General features: G+C 44.4%; 1 protein-coding gene across 1 annotated transcript in view; it reads right to left on the bottom strand.

Moving 5' to 3' along the window:
* Nucleotides 1-19,150, bottom strand: part of BMP6 (bone morphogenetic protein 6) — a 344,682-nt gene that overhangs the window by 8,868 nt on the left and 316,664 nt on the right. Inside the window, exon 6 of the mRNA XM_077269843.1 lies at nucleotides 8,259-8,335. Coding sequence (XP_077125958.1) covers nucleotides 8,259-8,335 — 77 coding nt within the window. The remainder of the gene's footprint in view (nucleotides 1-8,258; nucleotides 8,336-19,150) is intronic.

The raw sequence follows: 19,150 nt of genomic DNA, 5'->3' as shown, positions 1-19,150 counted from the left end.
ATCAAGATAATTCTGGAAGATATCATGCATGAAGGACTGAAAAACAGATGGAGCATTAGAGGGCCCGAATGGCATCACAAGGTATTCAAAATGGCCTTCGGGCATATTAAACGCAGTTTTCCATTCGTCACCCTGCTTAATACGAACAAGATTATATGCCCCCCGAAGGTCAATTTTAGTAAACCAACTAGCCCCCTTAATTCTGGCAAACAAATCGGAAAGCAAAGGTAAAGGGTATTGAAACTTGACGGTGATCTTATTCAAGAGGCGATAATCAATACAGGGTCTCAAGGAGCCATCCTTCTTAGCAACAAAAAAAAATCCCGCTCCCAACGGTGAAGAAGATGGCCGAATATGCCCTTTCTCCAAAGACTCCTTAACATAACTCCGCATGGCGGTATGTTCCGGCACAGACAGGTTGAAAAGTCGGCCCTTAGGAAACTTACAGCCTGCAAACAAGTCAATAGCACAATCACAGTCCCTATGGGGTGGAAGGGAACTGGACTTGGGCTCATCGAATACATCCTGAAAATCAGACAAAAACTCTGGAACTTCAGAAGAGGAGGAAGAGGAGATTGACATCACAGGAACGTCATTATGAACCCCCTGACAACCCCAACTAGTCACAGACATAGACTTCCAATCCAACACAGGATTATGTATCTGCAACCATGGAAAACCCAGCACAACAGCATCATGCAAATTATGCAACACCAGAAAACGACAATCTTCCTGATGGGCTGGCACCATGCACATGGTCACCTGTGTCCAAAACTGGGGTTTATTTTTAGCCAAAGGTGTAGCATCAATGCCCCATAAAGGAATAGGGATCTGCAAAGACTGCAAGGGGAAACCACAACGCCTGGCAAATTCAAAGTCCATTAAGTTCAAAGCGGCGCCTGAATCCACAAACGCCATGACAGAAAATGACGACAATGAACAGATCAAGGTCACAGATAACAGAAATTTAGGTTGTACAGTTCCGATGGTAACTGAACTAGCGATTCTCTTTGTACACTTTGGGCAGACTGAAATGACATGAGAAGCATCGCCACAATAAAAACACAACCTATTCTGACGTCTGAATCCTTGTTGTTCCCTTCTAGACAGAATCCTATCACACTGCATAGGCTCAAGCATCTGCTCTGAGGACAACGCCACAGCGCGCACAGTTCTGCGCTCCCGCAAGCGCCGATCAATCTGAATGGCCAGAGACATAGAATCACTCAGACCAACAGGCGTGGGAAACCCCACCATAACATCTTTAACAGATTCAGAAAGACCCTTTCTGAAAATTGCCGCCAAAGCATCCTCATTCCATTTAGTCAGCACAGACCATTTTCTAAATTTCTGACAATACAATTCTGCCACTTCTGGACCCTGAAACAGGGCCAACAAGGTCTTCTCCGCTTGATCCACAGAATTTGGTTCATCATATAATAATCCTAGAGCCTGAAAAAAGGCATCTACATTAAGCAAGGCCGGATTCCCAGATTCCAGGGAAAATGCCCAATCCTGAGGGTCGCCACACAGCAGGGAGATGACAATTTTAACCTGCTGAATGGGATCACCAGAGGAACGAGGCTTCAGAGCAAAAAACAGTTTACAGTTGTTTTTAAAACTCAAAAATTTGGACCTGTCCCCAAAAAACAAATCAGGAGTAGGAATCCTAGGCTCTAAAAGCGGAGTCTGAACAATATAATCAGAAATACCCTGTACCCTAGCAGCAAGCTGGTCTACACGAGAAAGTAATCCCTGAACATCCATGCTAGCACAAGACTCCTCAGTCTCCCAGAGGAAAAGAGGGAAGAAAAGACAAAGCAGGCTACAGAAAAAAAAATGGCTTTTTCTTCCCTTCTTCTGAGATGCATTTAACTCATTGTGGGCCAGTTGTACTGTTATGATCCGGTGACCTTGGAGCCGCATGAGAGACTTTCTCAGGAGTAGGTGTTACCTGTACTGACCGCAAACCCTAAACTAACATCGTAACTAGAAGTAGCCGTGGGATGTACCTAACAAGTCCTAGACACCTTGACATAGCCGGAGGACTAAATACCCCTATAGATGGAAATGGGAATTCTATCTTGCCTCAGAGCAGAACCCCAAAGGATAGGCAGCCCCCCACAAATATTGACTGTGAGTATAAGAGGAAAGACACATGCAGGCAGAAAAACAGGATTTAGCAAAAGAGGCACTTCTAGCTAAATAGAAAAGGATAGGACAGAATTCTAAGCGGTCAGTATAAAAATCCTAAAAATATCCACAGCAGATAATACAAATATTCTACATCTAACTAAAGACATAGAAAGTATATCTGCATCTCCTGAGAATCCAGCATGACTGAAAAATCCAAACAAAGTCTAAGCTGGACAAAAACACAATGAATTGCACTGAATTGCAAAGCACACTGCATGTGTGCACAGAAACAAAAACCAGACACTTATCTTAGCTGAATTTGGCAGCAGGGCATGAGGAACCAGAGAGAGATGCAATCCCTCCAAGTACAATGGACAACTGGCACGGACTCATGGATCCTGCACACCTAAATACCTAATAGATCTGCAATCAGCAGAAACACCTGCCCTGGATTACAACCCCAAGACAACTGCACTACCACCAACAACCACTGGAGGGAGCCCAAGAGCAGAATTCACAACACATTGCCATCTTCTCTAGCTAAATAACGTTTAACCCCTTCATGACCCAGCCTATTTTGACCTTAAGGTAGCCTGTGTTCGGTGGTCAAATGAATGACATTTTTAAAATCTTTATGGATATTACAGACACTGTTTCCTGTGGACTGAAGAGGAGAGGGAACAACCAGCTTTTATCAGCGCACAGTTCAAAAACACACATTCTGATTATATGGGGTGGCATTAGAGCCTATAGTATTAGCTGTTTAGTCATCTTGAAAGGCACTATCCATTCTGAGAATTATTTAGAGGTTTTACAACAACATATGCTTCCAAACAGTCAACGTCTAATTCAGCAAGACACTGCTTAACCCTTTTTATGCTCATTCTCACTGCTGGCGACATATCTCCCAATCCTTATTCCTCCCCCCCCCTTGCCTCATACATCCCACCAGGTACGGACTGGGGCTGAAATTTAGCCCTGGCATTTGAAATTACACAAACCCATGTTGTCCCTGTCCCTGAGCCCCAGATGGGATATATTTCTACTAATATTACCCTGGACGGAGGAAAGCAAGATTTACTACAAGACCAACATTTCTAATGATATCGGTGGCCTGCTGGGGTAAGTGACGGAGTCAGCGACTTAGTGCTCCGCCACAAATCTTAACAGTTTAGGTGTCTTGAGAGCATTGATTCTGCTAACAGTGTAGCAGACAAGGTAGGCCATGACCAGACAGGCCCTTCTGGCATTTGCCAGAATTGCCAGATGGCCAGTCCGGCCCTGCATCCCACTAATCCTCACCCCTATCCTTCTCACACTAAGAGAAACTACCACAATCCCTCACACTTAAAATCTGTGCCACTTACCCCCACCCCCCTGCTTCCTCTCTCTGAGGCACTTTGGAATGCCTGCTCCATCTGCAACAAGCTCCACATGATCCACAATCTCTTTACTTCCCTTCCTGGCCCTCATTGAGACCTGGCTAACGCCCCCTGACACAGCCTTCCCTGCTGCACTGAGTTATGGTGGCCTCCAATTTACCCACACTCCTCGCTCTGGCAACAGACATAGCAGAGGAGTGGGCTTTCTTCTTTCTAAAAACTGCTCCTTCATCCCTATCCAACCCCCACCCTCCCTTATCCTCCCTTCTTTCGAGGTTCACTCTGTCCGTATCTACTCTCCCTCTAATCTCCTAATGGCTGTCATATACCGAACACCGGGCTCAGCCACTGCCTTCATTCACCAATTCTCCACCTGGCTTCTTTACTTCCACTCTGCTGACATCCCCATCATCATAATGGCGAGTTTAATATCCCTACTGACACCCGCCAGCCAGCAGCCTCCAAGCTCCTGGCCCTTACTTCATCCTTTGAACTCAATCATGTGGTCCTCCACAGCCACCCACACAGACAGACATACACTAGACCTCATCTTCACCCGCCTCTGTTCCTTATCTAATCTCACAACCTCTCCTTTCCCCCTATCTGACCCCCATCTACTCACCTTCTCATCCTTGTCCTTATCTGCCCTCCATGTCCAGCCATTACTACATCCTCGCAGAAACCTCTCACACCTAGACATTCACAGACTCTCAGACTCTCTTCTACCCCTGTCCTCCATATCTTCACTCCACGACACGGACAGCGCCACCGCTTTCTGTACCACCACCCTCACATCAGCCATAGACTCAGTCGCCCCTCTCATGCATGGCAAAGTGCGACAAATCAATAGACAAACCAGGCATAACAATCTCACCAAAAAACTTTGACAAGCATCCAAGGTCACGGAGCGGCGTTGGAAGAAAACACGCCTGCCAGACGACTTCACTGCTTTCAGACAAACTACACCTGCCTTCAAATTAGCCCTCACCTCTACTAAACAGACCTATTTCACAAAAGTTGTATTTTCATTATCCTACAACCCAAAATAACTGTTCAGCAGATTCAACTCTCTCCTCTGCCCACCACTGCCACCTCCAACTCCCCTCATCTCCTCCGATGACTGTGCCACCTACTTCAAAAACAAGATCGACCAAACAAGGCAAACCTTTACTGTTCCCACACCCCAACCACTCCATATACCAGACCTATGCCCTTCCCTAATAACTTCCCTCTCCAACATCACTGAAGGAGAGCTTGCTCACCTCCTTTCCAAATCACAACCCACCACCTGTGCACTTGACCCCATCCCTTCCTACCTGCTCCCCAACCTCACTAACAAGCTCATTCCAGCCCTAATCCATCCCTTCAACCTATCGCTATCTTCTGGTACCTTTCTGTCTGCCTTCAAACATGCCACCATCACACCTGTCCTCAAAAAAACTAACCTTGACCCAACTGTTATGCCCAGCTATCACCCCATATCACTGCTTCCGTTTGCTTCAAAACTCCTTGAGCAGCATGTCCATGCTCAACTTTCCTCCAAACTCTCATCTAACTCTTTCCTTGACAATCTCCAATCTGGCTTCTGGTCCCACCACTCCACCAAAACTGACCTGACAAAAATTACTAATGACTTACAGCCAAAGCTAACAGACAGTTCTCTATCCTCCTCCTTCTCGACCTGTCCTCTGCCTTCGACATAGTCGACCACTGCCTACTGCTACAGAGTCTTTCTCCCCTTAGCATCAAAGACCTTGCCCTGTCCTGGATTGCCTCATACCTTTCCGACCGCACATTAATCGTTTCCCACTCCCACACTACCTCCTCATCCTGCCCTCTCTCTGTTGGAGTCCCTCAAGGCTCTCTCCTAGGGCCCCTACTTTTTTTCCATCTATACCCTTGGCTTACGACAACTCATAAAGTCCCATGGCTTCCAGTATCACCTGTATGCCATCAACACTCAGATCTACCTCTCTGACCCAGATGTCACCTCTCTGCTGTCCAGAATCCCAGAGTGTCTATCAGCCATATCCTCCTTCTTCATCTCTCGCTTCCTAAAACTCAATGTAGACAAAACTGAACTCATCATCTTTCCCCCATCTTGCGTATCCCCCCTACCTAATCTATCTATTATGGTAAATGGCATCACACTCTCTCCCACACCTGAAGTCCGCTGCCTCGGGGTAACTCTTGACTCTGCCCTGTCGTTCAAACCGCACGTCCAAACTCTTATCACCTCCTGTCGCCTCCAACTCAAAAATATTGCCCAAATCTGTCTCTTCCTCAGCCCTCAATCTACTAAAACTCTTGTGAATGCCGTCATCATCTCCCGCCTTGATTACTGCAGCACTCTCCTCTGTGGCCTCCCCGCTAATTCTCTTGTACCGCTCCAGTCAGTCCTCTACCTCTCTCCTCGCTACTCCCCTGCTTCTCCCCTCTGCAAATCCCTCCACTGGCTCCCCAACGAATCCAATTCAAACTACTAACACTGATCTACAAAGCCATCCACAACCTGTCCCCTCCCTATATCTCTGAACTAATCTCCCAATATCTTCCCTCACATAATCTTCGATCCTCCCAAGACCTCCTACTCTCCTCCACACTTATTCATTCCTCATACAACCACCTCCAAGATTTCTCCCGAATATCCCCCATCCTCTGGAATTCCACGCCTCAAGACGTCCGATTATCCACCACCCTCGGATCCTACAGACGGAACATGAAAACCCATCTCTTCAGGAAAGCCTACAGCCTGCAATAACCATTCTGCCGCCTCACCACCACCCGAGCTGCCACCTCACCACCACCAGAGCTGCCGCACGTAAGTCCGCAAGGACAGGGTCCTCTCCCCTCTGTACCAGTCTGTCATTGTAAATTTGTTTACTGTAAACGATATCTATAATTCTGTATAAACCCCTTTCTCATGTACAGCACCATGGAATTAATGGTGCTATATTAATAAATAAATAAATAATAATACTGCATCGATCACAACGGTATGGCTTCACAGAAGAGTTTGCGTGATGAACTTGTCCACACCAGACCTTTTACCAATTGTAAAGGTGAGGCACATTAAGAAACAAAAAAGAAACACAGCAAACTGATTGAGTAGCTCCTGTTGCTCCAGACTGTTGAGTAGCTCCTATATCAGACAAGAATGGGACAAAATTCTTCCCCTAAAACTCCATTAACTAGTCTCCTCACTTGGCAGATATGTACCAACTGTGGTAAAAAGAGAAGGGGATGCCACATAATGGTAGAAATGGCTCTGTCCCAACTTTTTTCTAAATTGGTTAATTTCTTTCAAATGAAATGGAAAAATATCTAAGTTTTCACCTTCTGACCTGTGTTCAATGTTCTGTTTGAAAAAAATATGGCTATAAGAGATTTCCAAATCATTGCATTCTTTTTTTTTTTTTTACATTTTACACAGAGTTCCAACTTTTTTGGAACTGAGATTATACATTAGAGTTTCAAAAATAAAGACATCAGGGTGGTGTAATACTGAATTATGTTTTTTAGTCAGTCACTTTACATCTAGCTATATATATTGTAATGCTGAGCTACCAACCATAGGCAGTGAAAAGGCAGTGACCCACAAAGTTCCAACACAAAGTCTCTTTAATGTGTTTCCTCACAGCATTAAAGTCCAATTCACACACAAGTGCATATCATTTCAGTGCATATCATTTCAGTTCATATAACTTCAGTGTTCAGTTCACACCAGTTCATAGCACTACATATCATATGGCTTTTAGATTGCAGTCCCTAAAAACATCAGATCTCTCCTTGTCCAGTATCCGTGGGGCGACCGCACACCATATTACAGTCTCCATACACAGCCTCATATGTTGCAGACACTACACACGCCATCCCTTCTCTGACTAGTTCCCGTGGGTGTCCTGCTTCACTGTATCACAGTCTCTCTATTCACACAGCCGTACACAGCCCAGGATATCCTCCGGATAGCAGCCGGGCACCATATCCACCTGTTTGCAATCGTTACCCATGCCAGTCCTCTTTCGTGCACACAACATCCACCTCCGGGCACAAGACTGTCCACATCCGACTCCGTCGGGCACAGGACATCCACCTCGGGGCACAGGACTGTCCACATCTGACTATTTCGGGCACAGGACTGTCCACATCCGAGACCAGTACCATGGACGACTTGCATCGCTGTATACGCTGTGGGAGCCAAGCTATTCAGCTGCCTTGGGTGCTGGCTCCGCTGGCCTGTACCTCCATGCACTCAGCCAGTGCTCTGCAGGCCTCTGCTCTGCACACCAGCACACACCACACTGACACTGACATTGCACCACAAACCTGACACCTGACACACCCATACCCCTTACTGCAGGGCTTTTAACAAACAAACCTGTAGCTTCCTGCCACATGAAAAACCCAGACTAGAAATCCATGACTCCCATGCACACCTATGGAATTCATCCATCTTTAAGCACAACCTGGGGAGAACACACAGCAACCTCTACCTGTGACAAAAGTCACTACCTCACATTGCAATCACAGCTACACCTGTGACTGCCATTCACACCTATGGCCTTCATATGCCTCTGTGCGCATTCTGGGGAGCACAAACAGCACCCCCTAGCTGTAACAGGGGTCACTGCCTCACAATATATATAAATATATATATATATATATGTTTCTGGCATCCCAGAATAATCTTTTAATCAATAATTTGATATAATCTCTGGTTATGTGGCCCGCTGTCCTCACCTGCCAACCCAAATCTTGAAAGCTGACGTACAGCTCATGCTTCCGACATGCTGTTTTCAGGTCACTGCTGTTGTAATCTGTAAGTAATAACATATAATAATCATCAATATATGGAATAAAAAAGTGTATGTATATTTATAAGTATATATATATATGTATATATACACTCACTGGCCTCTTTATTAGGTACACCTGTCCAACTTCTTGTTAACACTTAATTTCTAATCAGCCAATCACATGGCGGCAACTCAGTGCATTTAGGCATGTAGACATGGTCAAGACAATCTCCTGCAGTTCAAACCGAGCATCAGTATGGGGAAGAAAGGTGATTTGAGTGCCTTTGAACGTGGCATGGTTGTTGGTGCCAGAAGGGCTGGTCTGAGTATTTCAGAAACTGCTGATCTACTGGGATTTTCACGCACAACCATCTCTAGGGTTTACAGAGAATGGTCCGAAAAAGAAAAAAAATCCAGTGAGCGGCAGTTCTGTGGGCGGAAATGCCTTGTTGATGCCAGAGGTCAGAGGAGAATGGGCAGACTGGTTCGAGCTGATAGAAAGGCAACAGTGACTCAAATCGCCACCCGTTACAACCAAGGTAGGCCTAAGAGCATCTCTGAACGCACAGTGCATCGAACTTTGAGGCAGATGGGCTACAGCAGCAGAAGACCACACCGGGTACCACTCCTTTCAGCTAAGAACAGGAAACTGAGGCTACAATTTGTACAAGCTCATCGAAATTGGACAGTAGAAGATTGGAAAAACGTTGCTTGGTCTGATGAGTCTCGATTTCTGCTGCGACATTCGGATGGTAGGGTCAGAATTTGGCGTAAACAACATGAAAGCATAGATCCATCCTGCCTTGTATGGAGCATCTTTGGGATGTGCAGCCGACAAATCTGCGGCAACTGTGTGATGCCATCATGTCAATATGGACCAAAATCTCTGAGGAATGCTTCCAGCACCTTGTTGAATCTATGCCACGAAGAATTGAGGCAGTTCTGAAGGCAAAAGGGGGTCCAACCCGTTACTAGCATGGTGTACCTAATAAAGTGGCCGGTGAGTGTATATATTTATATGTGTGTATACAATATATATAAAATATATACACATATGTATGTATGCATGTATACAGAGGCCCAAAGCTGCCCTGAAAAGGCACATCTATTAGATGCGCCAATTCTTGCACTTTGCACGGCTCTTCCCACTTGCCCTGTAGCGGTAGCAAGTGGGGTTCGTATTTGTGGGGTTGATGTCACCTTTGTATTGTCCGGTGACATCAAGCCCCAAGGTTAGTAATGGAGAGGCATCAATAAGACGCCCCCATTACTAACCACATAGTCACATTGTATGAAAACACAGACACCAAGAATAAAGTCCTTTAATTGAAAAAATGACTCAGACTCCTTTAATAATCTCAACTAAACCATACTTATGTCCTTGCCTAATTCCTTCAAAGCCCTCGTTCTCCTGTAATAAGCTAAAAATAAAAAACAACAATATCCCTCACCTGTCAGTCGTTCTGTCCCACGCTGTAATCCATGCCTGGGGCAAAACAGTTTTCAACCTGGACGATGCAAAAATATGACCGTCCAGGCTGAGAACCACTGGTGACTGAACTGCTGCGAGCGCAGCCTCAGTGACTGTGGCGGTGACGTCATCGAGGTTACCTCCGGTGACTGAGGCTTTGTTCCCAGTCGGGCGAAACTGCCATGACCACGGTGACAAACCCGCTAGCACCATCAGAAAAACTTTCATGGTGCTAGCGGGGATGTCACAGCAGTTCAGCCCAGCTGGGAACAGAGCCTCACTGACCTGAGGTAACCTTGATGATGTCACCATCGGTCTCTGAGGCTGCGCTCGCAGCAGTTCAGTCACCAGTGGTTCTCAGCCTGGACGGTCATATTTTTGCATCGTCCAGGTTGAAAACTGTTTTTCCCCAGACATAGATTACAGCGTGGGACAGAACGACTGACAGGTATGGTATATTCCCAAAACAGCTCCTGTATAGATTCAACAAATATGATCCTCTTCACAACCAAACAACTACTACCAATAGAGCAAGTGAAGTAGCAACACGATCAGAATTATAAAACATATAAATAGCTTTATTGTAATTTTTTTAGACAATTCCATCAATTTAAAAATTAGGTCAATAACTACACCTTGATGCACGTTTCACTGTCCCCACAGCTTCGTCAGGAAGCTGAGGGGACAGTGAAACGTGCGTCGAGGTGTAGTTATTGACCACTATCCTGATACAATGATGGCCGCAGGTAACTGATTTACTTTTATTTAATTGTTCACGATCAACATATTGAGCCATTTGGCTTTATATATTATCCTTATAGCCCTATTTTGGGCAAGATGGATTTAAAGATTTGTTTTTCATGCACTTATTATGATATATGAGAATCATAATACTAGTGGCTATGTAGATTGACATCTTAAGGCACATCTGCTATTAAATAACATTTAGATATATTTATGTTGATGAGTATTTTGGTAGATAGTAGTGTCAGGATATATGAGTCATAGGTCTCTATTTTCTTTGTTACCAGTTATTGTTGTCCATGAGCAACAAGGGTTTGTGTACCCATGTTGCATATTATGTGATTATTTGTATTGAAAAATTTCTTTGCTCTAATTTTTAAATTGATGGAATTGTCCAAAGAAAATTACAATAAAGCTATTTATATGTTTTATAATTCTGATCGTGTTGCTACTTCACGTGCTCTATTGGTACTAGGTATGGTACATTGTTGTTTTTTATTTTAGTTTTATTACAGGAGAATGAGGGCTTCGGTGGAATAGGCATTTAAATAAAAATGTAAAACTGTTTAATCTTATTTCAAATAAAGGACTTTATTCTGGCTGTGTCTTTATTTACTATGCAACTATAGGATTAGTAATGGAGAGGTGTCTTATAGACACCTCTCCATTACTAAGCTGTGGGCTTGATGTCACCTGACAATACAAAGGTGACATCAGCCCCACAAATATGAACCCCACTTGCCACTGCTACAGGGCAAGTGGGAAAAGCTGGGCAAAGTGCCAGAATTGGCACATCTAATAGATGTATGCCTTTTCTGGGCAGCTGTGGGCTGCTATTTTTAGGCTGGTAGGGGCAATATCCATGGCCCCTTACCAGCCTAAGAATACCAACCCTCAGCTGTCTGTTTTAGCAAGGTTGGTTGTCAAAAATGGGGTGACCCCATGCCTTTTTAAAATTATTTATTTAAATAATTAAAAAATACGGCGTGGGGACCCCTCTATTTTTGATAACTAGCCTTGCTGAAACTGACAGCTGAGGGTTGCAGCCCCCAGCTGTGAGTTTTGCCTGGCTGGTTATAGAAAATACAGCGGAACCCACATTGGGTTCTTTTTTTTATTATTTACTTACAGCACAGGAGCTGCTGATGAATACTCCCATCCACCGCTCCTGCTCTCACTGTTATTAGCGGCAGCAGGTGTCGGATGATGGGAACAGTTGTCCCATCAGCTGACACCAGTGACAGGATGTAAACTTTATACCTCAGATCACAGATGAGTGCTCATGCTGTCTTTTGATAGCATGGGAACCACAGCTCTCTGACTGATGGGTATGATTTCACTGCCGATCAGAAGTGGTGTTTGCCACGCTGTCTTGCACACTACAGCTCAGCAAACACTGGATGTTCAGGCCCCCCATTCAAGTGAATGGGGTCCGGGTTCGGGTACTGTTCTGTACCCGAACTTTTTGTAACTCTTCAGCCGAATCTGCCGGACCCAAACATCCAGGTGTCCACCCATCTCTACTCTCTAACAATCCTAAGAGCAGCTCTCAATGAAATTTTGCTGGGTCCTCCAGACCTTATCTTACTCTTTCAGTTAACTGCCATGTCTTCCTGCTTTGGGGGCATCTGCCATTTTCATTTCCTGAGTGCTAGGCAACTGCTTAAAAAAATCCATGGCTGCTTTTTTGTCAGAAGGTTAAAGGAAGCTGGGTTTTTATAAAGCTGAGAAATTGGCATCGCCTGGCCTTTCCTAACAATGATAGTGAACAAGCCATAACCCTAACAGGCTAATTAAGGGCTGAAGTGTTGATCACAGTTATCTGAGCATACAAATCTCCAAGGGTAACCAAACTTTTGCATCGGACCATTTTCCTTTTTGTCATTTTTTAAATGAAAAAAAATTACAATATATATATATTTTTGCCTAAAGTGCAAAGGAAATGTGTCATCTTTAACTTGAGGCTTTTTAGATATAATTTCATTTTCAACTTGCTTAACTGTTTGCAATAACTGTAATTTTGACCAGGGTTGTCCAAACGTTTACATGCCGCTGTATATATTACAGACACACACATATTTACACATCATAGATAGTTAAAATGTACATATTCAAGATCTGTATTTTTTACAAATAGAAATAATATTATATGAAAGATAGAAGGAGTTTTGTGTGGGAATTTTCTACTTGGCAGCCATAATTAGTTTGCACCCTGATTTATGGCATTTTAATAATTGCGTTCATTAAATTTCATTATGTTCTCTCTGGCTTCTGTATCTGATAATTAAAAACAAACAGTTATGGTAATTGTTTCTCTACCCCCTTAATTTTATTACAGCATTTCAGAGCTGTGGTGTTCCAGTTTAAAACATATTCTGTATGACCTTTGATCCAAACATTTCAGTGTGTAAGAAAAACAGAGGCATGGTAGAAATAAGAGTATAAGCCGGGATTTTCAGCCCATTTTTTGGGGCTAAAAGTCCCCCTCTCGGCTTATACTCGAGTCATACCCAGTGGTTGGCAGGGGAGGGGGAGCGGGGGCTGTCTAATTATACTTACCTGCCCCTGGCGTGGTCCCTGCACGTCTTTTCCCGGCACCGGCAGCTTCTTCCTGTACTGAGCAGTCAGATGGTACCGCTCATTACAGTAATGAATATGCGGCTCCACCTCCCATAAGGGTGGAGCTGCATATTCATTACTGTAATGAACGGTTACGGAGACCGCTCAGTAGAGGAAGAAGCAGCAGCGCCGGGGAAGCAGGGACTGCACTGCGCCAGGAGCAGGTGAGTATAATGGGGAGGGGGAGCGCTGCGCGTTATTCACCTGTTCCCCGTTCCAGCCGCCGCTCTGTCTTCAGCGTCTTCTGCAGTGACGCTCAGGTCAGAGGGCGCAGTGACGTGGTTAGTGCGCGCCCTCTGCCTGAACGTCAGTGCAGAAGACGCTGAAGATGGAGCGGCGCCGGAACGAAGTCAGGTGAATATTGAAAGTGCCGGGGACCAGAGCGATGGAGAGGTGAGTATGTGATTTATTTTTTTATTTTTTTATCGCAGCAACAGCAAATGGGGCAAGTGTCTGTATGGAGCATCTTCTGGGGCCATAACATTTGTGCAGCACTATAATGGGGCAACTGTCTGTATGGAGCATCTTATAGGGCCATAACGTTTGTGCAGCACTATATGGGGCAAGTGTCTGTATAGAGCATCTTATGGGGCCATAACGTTTGTGCAGCACTATAATGGGGCAAGTGTTTGTATAGAGCATCTTATGGGGCCATAACGTTTTTGCAGCACTATAATGGGGCAAGTGTCTGTATAGAGCATCTTATGGGGCCATAACGTTTGTGCAGCACTATAATGGGGCAAGTGTTTGTATAGAGCATCTTATGGGGCCATAACGTTTGTGCAGCACTATAATGGGGCAAGTGTCTGTATAGAGCATCTTATGGGGCCATAAAGTATTTGCAGCACTATAATGGGGCAAGTGTCTGTATAGAGCATCTTATGGGGCCATAACGTTTGTGCAGCACTATAATGGGGCAAGTGTTTGTATAGAGCATCTTATGGGGCCATAACGTTTGTGCAGCACTATAATGGGGCAAGTGTCTGTATAGAGCATCTTATGGGGCCATAAAGTATTTGCAGCACTATAATGGGGCAAGTGTCTGTATAGAGCATCTTATGGGGCCATAACGTTTGTGCAGCACTATAATGGGGCAAGTGTTTGTATAGAGCATCTTATGGGGCCATAACGTTTGTGCAGCACTATAATGGGGCAAGTGTCTTTATAGGGCCATAATTAACGTTTGTGCAGCACTATATGGGGCAGATATCTTTATGGAGCATCTTATGGGGCCATAATCAACATTTGTGCAGCATTATATTGGGCAAATGTGTCTATGGAGCATCTTATGGGGCCATTATTAACCTTTATGCAGGATTATATGGGGCATATTTTAATATGGAGCATCTTATGAGCTCCGTCATAAACTTTATGGATCATTGTATGGGGCTCCTGATTCAATATGGATATTCAAAAACACTTAACCTACTTGATGTCTCAATTAATTTTACTTTTACTGGTATCTATTTTTACTTTTGACACTTACCGGTAGCTGCTGCATTTCCCACCCTAGGCTTATACTCGAGTCATTAAGTTTTCCCAGTTTTTTGTGGATAAATTAGGGGAGTCGGCTTATACTCGGGTCAGCTTATACTCGAGTATATATGGTAATTTAAATAACAGTTGTTTAAAGCAGAATATAATTCAGATAATAAATCCCCAAAACATAAAATAAGTTCTTAATTATATATTATGTATACATAGGTTTTAAATGCAATCCTAAGCTACAGAAGACATCCAGCCAAATGTCCATAATGTGCATGCCTTTAAATTTAAGTTATGTTTCTTGTGCCCCAGACCTCTTGCCTAATGCAAGTAGAAGCTCCCATATATTAGCCCAATGGGGTCTACAGATGTGTCCTTCCTTACCTATTCTACTGGCTTGACGTATACTTCCTTAAAGAGATCCTGAACCAAAGATGGACCAAGCAGTGGCATGAAGTGTGTCATTTTAGAAAATCTGTTCACGACCATCCAAACAGTAATAAAGTCATGAGCAAAATTAAGATCAGTAATGTTAAGATGTCTATCCAAGCTTTGGTTGAAACAGATAAGGGCAAAGGATGACCGGAAGTTGTTTGTCTGGAAGGTTTAAAAAAGAGCAAGAAGAAATAAAATTTTTTACATTGTTTCTCCAAAACGATCACCAGCAAAAATGGGATAGGCGTTTCAAGGATAGCTTGACACCGGGACATCCACGCAATAAAGAGAAAACAGCATAGAAACAAATGAGCAGCACTTTCACCATGATAACGCCTAACCTGGTGACACCAGAAAGTGATCTCCTGATTGTGCCTCAAGACAGACATACTTGGAGGCAATAATCCATGAAGTACATTTTGGATTTAAGATGTGGAATCAGGTTTTTATGTTGAATGAAAATAATAACACGAAAATTTGAAAATGCCAATTGCACCAAAATTTATTTAGCTGCCTGTAGTTCATGATCTACAACCATGAATTTATTGTGGAGAATTTCATGGGGAAGAGGCGATACTTGTTGGGAGAGTACTACACCTACTCTAATGAAATAGGCATTAACCTACAGGAATAACAACCAGTTGGAATCTAGATGATGGAAAAATGAAACAGAAGTAAATCCGGTCTTGAAATGCTCAAAAGCTTGAATCGCAAAAACTAGCCAAACTCTGGCACGCCAACCAATTTGGGCGAGAGCAGTGAGAGGTTTCAAACAACATGGAAGTAATTATGAATAAATTGACCATTGTTTTCCAAGAAAACAGGGAATCTCTCTGTAGAGCTTTTTGTTCCATAGGCTGTGCTTACTTCAACACTGTGTAGGAAAGCTAGCAATATATCAATGTATAATATTTGGAGGTGCAGTTAACTTTGTTTCCTATAGTTGTGTTGTAATCTGGAAAAGGAATCTCACAGGAATTTCACAGGGTCCTTATTCGTGAGAGTGTGACATTTCTATATAGGGGTTCCATGGACAGGCTTAGCTCTAGCTACTTAGATTGCCAGATCTCAGGAATTTTCCTGGCACTCATCCTTTATCTCATGTACAGTGATCTGGACTTACACAGGTGCTCCTGGGTTGGAGCTCAAGAAGTAGGCTGCTGGCAGGTAGAACAATCTGGCAGCAAGAAGGGTCATTACCAAGAAGTGACATCAGAGACAGATTAGGAAACAAGCAGGTGGTTAAAATACAAACATTAAAAATATTAAATAGTCCAAATGGCACTGTAGCGGCAAAGGGCAGGGATTTGGACCACGTACAGCTGAACTTAATAACAAAGGGAAGCAGGTATATAGGATCTTAAATTTTAAGCAGCCACACCCATTAACAGCAGGAATGCAAAACAAAAGTTAATCTTCAAACTCCCAGCCAAGATTGTACCACAAGTCTGAAAATCACACTGGATCAACACTTTGACGTATTTTGATCAAATTTATATAAAACAGGGACACTATTTGTACGTCATGTCAATTGAATCATGTAGGGTGCCCATAGGTATTTACCACCAATCCTAAGTAATACACTGATGTTGCCCAAAGAGTAGAAAGTCAAAGTGAAAGTAAATATGACTTACCAATGCCCAGGTGATAGTGATACTGCCCCTACGCGCGTTTCGGCTGCGTGCCTTCATCAGGGGAAGTGGCATCATGACCTAAACATGCTCCTTTTAAACAAAGAGTGACCAATCATATTGCATCTCGCCCCAATCATGTGATCGCAACAGGCAGGAAGTCAAAAGATAGGATGCCAGTATTTGTAGTTTAAATTCAAAGGTGCTGACCAGATGGAAATTATTAAAATACCTAACCATTGGCCATATCTTGGTGCATGCAACACCGACACATCTGGATCAGATGAAGTCGACGAGTGCGTCATGACGGGCAGCAAGATGCCGAGATCGGGCCGCAACCCACGCGTGATCACATGCTGTTTAAGTCTTAATCAATGCATGGTCCCAAGGAGACATTATTTTTTTATATCCAGCTACAGCAGTAGACGACAACTTTTTTGGTGAACCCAAAGTCTCAGGCAGGTCTCATCTATTTGCAATGTCACACTGGTGGCAAAATCTACGAGTTCAAGGAAAGCAATCTAAATGAGTGAACAAAAATGACTCTGAACTAGAAGGCAGTCCTGGAAGTAGTAGGAATGCCAGGAGGTGATTTGATAGGTTAAACAATATTGTTGGAGAATGGCATCTGAGCAAGATAGAATTAGCAGCACCTGATTACTGGAACAAAGGAGGATCCGGAGAGAGAATACCTCCCTGGCTTTCATGCAACGATAGGGAATCATAACCCCTGCAAATAGTTGTGGATTCACGTGTAAGAGGATTCCCACCAAAGAATAATCACAGTTTAGTGGTTGTGGCACTGGTGCAAAGAAAGGACAGGAACAGAGTTTAGGGGTGTCAATGTAGCGCCCCCACTGCCACAGGGCCGAGGGGTACCCGGTACCGGGCCTCTGAGTCTCCGCTCTGGGGTTGTCACGGTGGCTAGGCCCCGGTCCGTGACCCTGCCGAGGGGCGCACAGTGAAAGATAGATGTAGATGATGGTAGTGGTGATGGTGGTGCGGTGCAGTAAATAACAAGGACACCAGGTTGCAGTCTCTTTACCTCTTTACTGAAGATCTCTGGGTCCTCAGTCCGGAATACGGTTCACCAGGCTGCGCAAGTCCGGCCGGTCCAATGGCACCTCCAGAGTTCTCTTTGCAGGTGGAAATCTGTGCCTTCCCGCTAGCGCTATGTGTTGTGGTCCTCCCCTGCTGTGCTTACGGGATAGTACCCCACAACTGTTGTGTCTGTTTCTGATGTTCCCTCACAACTCGTTCGGATGATGTTCTTCTCCTCCGTCCCTCCCTGATGTTCTGGTTAGGACGGCACCCGTATGACGAGTAGGCTCGGAGCTCTTCCGGGACCCTAGAGTCGCCCCTCTCCTAGTGCGCCCCCCATGTCTTCATAGGTGATGTATGTGAGACAGCCCGCCTGAGACTGACTGTCCTGCCGTTGGTTTGAAGTATTGCTTGGAGCTAGATATATAAATACTTCCTCGGCGTTCCGGCCGCCGGTTGTGCGCCTCAGTAGGATGTTGCCTCGGTCTTACAGCACGACTCCTACTGGTATTTCTCCTCTTGCTTTGATCTCGTTTCTCACTCAGCACAATATATCTCGCTTCTAATCCTTTCTTAGGGCACCGCCGCTATGCTGAGCAGGCACGGTCCCATGACGTTCTTTCTTGTAGCCAGGCCTCTGTCAGGGTCCCAAACCTGACAGGGACCCTACCGAATCTTCCCCCACAACACCCTCTGCCACAAGGTGTTGCCTGGTCCAACCCAGTCAGCTTTCTCCTCTAACTTCCTGCCTGACCCCCAGTTTACCCACAGTGGTGAGGAGTGGCCTAATAAATAGCACCCTTAGCTCCCCCTGGAGGCCCAACTGTGAAATGTATTGGTGTATGTGATACCTGGTCAGATGAACTCCTTCAGTGCCATCAGACGTACCATAGCCCCCCTTAGCGGCGGAGCCACAGTACTGCAACGACCAGACTCTGGGGCGCTGCATCAACATGAGGGCAGTACAGAAACCAAGCATAATATCCAAGTATTAAAACAAAAGTATACTTAAGAAATAATAAAGTATATATTTACAAGGCATGGAATCCAAAGGACAAGGCAGGAGTGTATAAGGAGAAGTAGTATAAGTACCAGGCATGAATCAGAGGGAAACAAAACATTATTTTTGTGTTCCAATAGAGCCATGGTATAAACCAAAATAAAAAGACAGAGGAAGAGTCAAGAAAAAATGCCAAGGTCAAGAACAGGAGAAATTAAAGGGAATCTGTTAGCAGGTTTTTGCCATGCAATCTGAAGATAGCAGGAGATAGGGCTGAAACACAGAATTCAGGGATTTGTCACTTGTCAAAGTGCGTGCTGTTTACTAACTGTAAAGGATTTATTACTCCTGTGATATGCAGCTCACTGTCTATGGACTTTGTACATGTATAGTCTGGTTTGGGTAGGCCT

The sequence above is a fragment of the Ranitomeya variabilis genome, chromosome 6 (genome assembly GCF_051348905.1).
Source record: "Ranitomeya variabilis isolate aRanVar5 chromosome 6, aRanVar5.hap1, whole genome shotgun sequence".
NCBI classification, from domain to species: Eukaryota; Metazoa; Chordata; class Amphibia; order Anura; family Dendrobatidae; genus Ranitomeya; species Ranitomeya variabilis.
The sequence above is the reverse complement of the archived record's forward strand: the minus strand, read 5'-3'. Positions and strand labels throughout refer to the sequence as shown.